The 4,953-nt window shown below is 36.7% G+C and overlaps 1 protein-coding gene across 1 annotated transcript; it reads left to right on the forward strand.

Annotated features, from left to right (window-relative positions):
* The first annotated feature begins 299 nt into the window (after positions 1 to 299).
* On the forward strand, positions 300 to 4,512 carry LOC112524315 (TMV resistance protein N-like). The gene is made up of 6 exons (XM_025134092.1): positions 300 to 757; positions 1,061 to 2,156; positions 2,248 to 2,463; positions 2,979 to 3,851; positions 3,922 to 4,114; positions 4,328 to 4,512. Exons 1-6 carry the CDS (start codon positions 300 to 302, stop codon positions 4,510 to 4,512), a joined length of 3,021 nt encoding a protein of 1,006 aa, XP_024989860.1.
* The last annotated feature ends 441 nt before the right edge of the window (positions 4,513 to 4,953 follow it).

Raw genomic sequence — 4,953 nt, forward strand, 5'->3', positions numbered from 1 at the left:
AGAAGCATCACCCAACATGTCACCTTTTCACCACTTTCCAACCCAACTTTTTGACTTCACTTCCACCTTTTAGCAAGATGTCAACCTTTTCAAATAAAACTTTACACAAGGGGCAATATCATTACCCGGTTGAAGCTTTTGCCCACTGAACGATAAAGAGCTTTCCATCCCTAACCCATTAGTTTCCAAAGAAGAGCCTCCATCCAGACTGACATGGGAATTTTTTCTTAAATTAAATCAAATCCATTCTGCTTCTTCAACCTTCTTGTAGTACCCATTCTAAACAAGTAAACCTTTCAATGGCATCCTCATCTTCTGAATCGTGGAATCATGATGTTTTTCTCAGTTTTAGAGGAACGGACACTCGCACCACCTTCGTGGATCATCTCTATTCTGTATTTGTACAAGAAGGAATCTACGCCTACAAGGATGACCAAACACTTTCCCGGGGCGAAACCATCGGACCATCACTTTTGAAGGCTATTGAAGAATCACAGATTGCTGTCATTGTATTCTCCGAAAACTATGCTGATTCTTCTTGGTGCTTGCAAGAACTTGCTCATATTATGAAATGCAAGGATGAGATGGGCCTGATTGTTATGCCCATATTCTATCACATCGATCCCTCTGAAGTCCGAAAACGTGAGGGGAAATATGGAGAAGCACTAGCAAAACATGAGTTGGAGAACAAAAACGTTGAATCTTGGAGAAAAGCACTTGTGGATGCAGGGAACCTATCTGGATACGTCGCCGATGGGTAATCTTATTCTTTGTTTTCTTCAAAAATTTATGCTTCAAGTGTTTGTACTCTACCACACAATTATATTTGTAACTATATATAACTCCATTAAAAAATCTGTATTTGTGGGAGAACAGATTACCTCTTTTCTCAACTGGAGCAACTGTTTTTCTAAATATGTAATATTTATCTGCCAACAAATGTAACAAATAAAATCACACACCCTCCAAACCTCCTAAGAGGCCTAAGATTTGAATGCCGCTAGGCCAAATACCTTTGGTTAGAGCATCTGGTAATTATCCTTGTATATCCAATGTCCAGGCCCGAGACGATATTCATCAAACAAGTTGTTGACGCCATTTCAATTAGATTGGCTGCGGCAATTTCAATTGACAATGAAGACTTGATTGGAATGAAGGCTCGCCTTCAAAATCTGAAATCTAAGATGGAAATGGAATCAGATGGTGTACTGATGGTAGGCATATGGGGGCTTGGGGGTGGTGGCAAGACTACTCTTGCATCTGCTCTTTATGATGAAATCTCTAGCAACTTTGATGGTTCCTGCTTTCTAAACGATGTTCGGGAAGAATCTAGAAAACATGGTTTGCCAAAATTGCAAAAAAAAATTCTCTCACTTGTTTTGAAACTAAAAACAGAGGAAGTAGTTGGAGATGTAGGAAGCTTGATAAAGAGTAGGTTCCGCCGTAAAAAGGTGTTGATGGTTCTTGATGATGTGGATCATGCTGACCAGCTAAAGGAGTTGGCTGGATCAGATGCTTGGTTTGGTAAAGGAAGCCGAATAATAGTCACAACAAGAGATAATCATTTGTTAAATGCTCGCAAAGTAAACGTGATATTCAATATCAGCTTGTTAAATGATGATGAGGCTATTAAGCTCTATTACAAGCATGCACCTGGCAATCATAGACCCATAGAAGATTATGAGATGCTTTCAAAAGATGTAGTCTCTTATGCTGGTGGGCTCCCGTTAGCACTTAAAGTTCTAGGTTCTTTTCTATGTGACAAAGACATGAGTGAGTGCATGAGTGCATTGGCCAGACTAAAAGAGATCCCGGATAGTGATATTGTAGAAAAGCTAAAAATTAGCTACGATGGACTTAAACCCACGGAGAAAGAGTTGTTCCTAGATATTGCATGTTTTTTTAGGGGAAAAAGGAAAGATGAGACAATGGAGATACTTGATGCTTGTGGTTTTCACCCTATCATAGGGGTAAAGGTGTTGACACAAAAGTCTCTCATAACTGTGTCAAAAGAAGGAACGTTTGATATGCATGATCTGATACAAGAAATGGGACATTACATTGTTAGAGGAGAAAATCCTAAAAATCCTGAATTACACAGCAGGGTTTGGCATTACGGAGATATTGTAAAAATATGTGGTATGGATGCAATGAAGGTAATGTTGGAGGGAGCTTTGTTTGTATATATGTTATATAAAGATATGTGGTCTAACTGAACACTATAATCGTTTTGTTCCTTTATCATAGGAAAATGACAGGATTAAAGCATTACAAGCTCGGTTTTGGCGGAAAGAAGAGGTTCCTCCTAGTTTTCCTGAGGTTGTTGGTAACATGAAGAAACTTCGGTGGTTTTATTGGTATGAATATACAGCAACTTCATTGCCAAGAGAATTTCAACCAATGGAGCTTTGTTGTCTACAATTGAGATGGAGCTTGGTAGAGCAACTTTGGGAGGGTTATAAGGTAATTCTTATTGTTTCTCTAATTAATTAAGGGATGATAATTAGTCATAAATCTAACTAATTTACAGACTAATAAATCATAAGTAGTAATATTGATATGATTGAATATCGGTGTCATTAGGTGACCCTATGCATGTCAAACTCTTAACTAATTAGCATTTAGAAGAGAAACACAATTAAGTAATCAACCATGGGAAAAGTTCAATTTTGATCAAATTTGTTATGACGAATTAAAGCACCTGATCATTAATGTATGTGTGATTTTAAACATTAATTCCTTTTTATATTAAAAAACGATTTTGCTGTGATTTTTATATTCAGCTGATTGTATATGTTATAAATGTGTTGCAAAAAGCGGAAGAGAACAAGGGTGTTGACCCTAATCTGATCCATGGCTCGTTTTAATTTGTTTATGGAAAATATAATTAATTTGTGTTAGTTATCATATATACACTCTATATATGATATTAAAGAATACATTGATATAATTGACTCGTGTGCTATTGTATACAACAGCATCTACCAAATTTGAAAGTGTTGGACCTCACTGGTTCCACAAAGCTAGTCAGGACACCGGATTTTGATGGACTTCCATGTCTTGAAAGGTTGGTTCTCAACAGTTGTAGCAGTTTAAAAGAGATACATCCATCAATTGGATATCATGAAAGGCTTATTTTCTTGGCCATGGAATATTGTACAAGCCTTGAACTGTTTCCACCCATCTTCCGAATGAAAAAGTTGGAGACTCTTATACTCTCTCATTGCTATAATCTTTGTAAGTTCCCAGAGTTCCAAACCAGCATGGACAACTTGGTAGAGCTTAGTTTGAGAGGAAGTGGGATAGAAATTGTACCCTCATCAATTGGACAATACTGTAACAACCTTGTTTCTCTTGATTTGAGGCGGTGTAAATATCTACTGAGTATTGAACACAACTTCCATCTCTTAAAACATCTGCAATTGCTTTGTCTTGACAGTTGTGTTCAACTTAAGAACATACCAACAGAAGGAGCAGTGAATGAATTTCTTCGCTTCCCATGTTTTTTAAGAAGGTTGAGTCTTGGAGGGTGCAATTTGGTAGATGAAGACATCTCTGTTTTTTGGGAGGAGTTATCCAACCTACAAGTATTAGACCTAAGCCGTAATAAGTTTTCACGACTGCATCCCAGCCTCTCGCAACTTCCTCGTCTTAAATTCATCGACCTTTCTGATTGCTATAACCTTGTGGAATTACCGGATCTCCCATCAAGCATATCTATTCTCATTGCAAACGGGTGCACGTCACTTAAAATTGGAGATTTTCCAACAAACCATCTTAAATGGTTGTGGAAAGTATCACTTTCAACAAGAAATTGTAATGGCGAGAGGATATTGGAATCCATGCTTCAGGTATATATTTTGTTGAATTTCAATATTAATTTGTATAGAATTATGATACTAATAATATTCATCATGACAGGGAAATGCTATTGAAGACTACTTTATTAGTATCCTAATTGAAAATTGTTATGTTCCAATAAGAGGCTTTGCACGGGAAACATTTACGTTACAACTTCCGTGGAATTGGTACAGCGAATTCTGTGGATTCTTAATATCCATTAAGAGTTTGAATGGGAACATGGAAGAAGTCATTGTTATCAAGGATGTATTGGGTATGGAAAATGGAGATGGTGTTTTAGACAAACCTGACCATCATGATGATGATGATGATGATGAAGAAGAAGAAAGTAGGACAGCAGCAGCAGCAGCAGCAGCAGCAATAGCAATGTGCTATATATCCTTTGGTTCATTGAGGAACACCTCATGGTGGAATTCAACCCACACTACCCTTTCATTTTCCTTACAGACTAATTATGATTTGATAGTTGAACTTGTTCCCGGGAGAAATCAAGGTGATGATTCAATATTGAAAGATGCAACATACCTTTCAAATTTTTGGGACGAGGAATTTCTAAATAAAAAGACGTTTGAGATCGTAAGTGATTCAAAGTCCTCTATTCAGATTCAATGGGACACTGGTATTCGATTAGACATGGTCGGTAATATCTAATATTCTTTTTATTGTTTGTAGCATCTTTATAGAAATTGTTGTATTTTTTTCCCTTTCTCCGTTTTTTGAAACCCTATCGTTTATAATAAATAAAATAATATTTTTGTGTTTAAGTTTAAATAACACATTACAACAAAATCATATATTCGTTTTACAATGTGTATGTTTCACTTATACCCGGTTTACATTGTCAACCTTTTCACTCCACTCTAGCCTCCTGCGAACAGCGACCCTTGTTCAGGTATTGACTAGTCTCTTCTAGTATGTTATCTAGCGATTCTAGAAACCCTAATGGATTTTTTTTGTAAATTTGTGATTTTCTCAGATACTCTTTGGTTGCAAATTGGGCCGGAAAACATCTCTCATCTTGTATCTCATCACAATCTTAAACCCTAATCATATTTCTTCTGGTATTTCTCAAACCCTTCATCCTAATTGCTT

This window comes from Cynara cardunculus, assembly GCF_001531365.2.
Source record: "Cynara cardunculus var. scolymus isolate 2C chromosome LG 13, CcrdV1, whole genome shotgun sequence".
Taxonomy (NCBI): domain Eukaryota; kingdom Viridiplantae; phylum Streptophyta; class Magnoliopsida; order Asterales; family Asteraceae; genus Cynara; species Cynara cardunculus.

Coding starts and splice junctions, on each gene's coding strand:
- LOC112524315 (XM_025134092.1), top strand. CDS start 300: ATGGCATCCTCATCTTCTGAATCGTGGAATCATGATGTTTTTCTCAGT. Junction 2,464..2,978: donor AACTTTGGGAGGGTTATAAG/GTAATTCTTATT, acceptor TGTATACAACAG/CATCTACCAAATTTGAAAGT. Junction 3,852..3,921: donor TATTGGAATCCATGCTTCAG/GTATATATTTTG, acceptor TCATCATGACAG/GGAAATGCTATTGAAGACTA.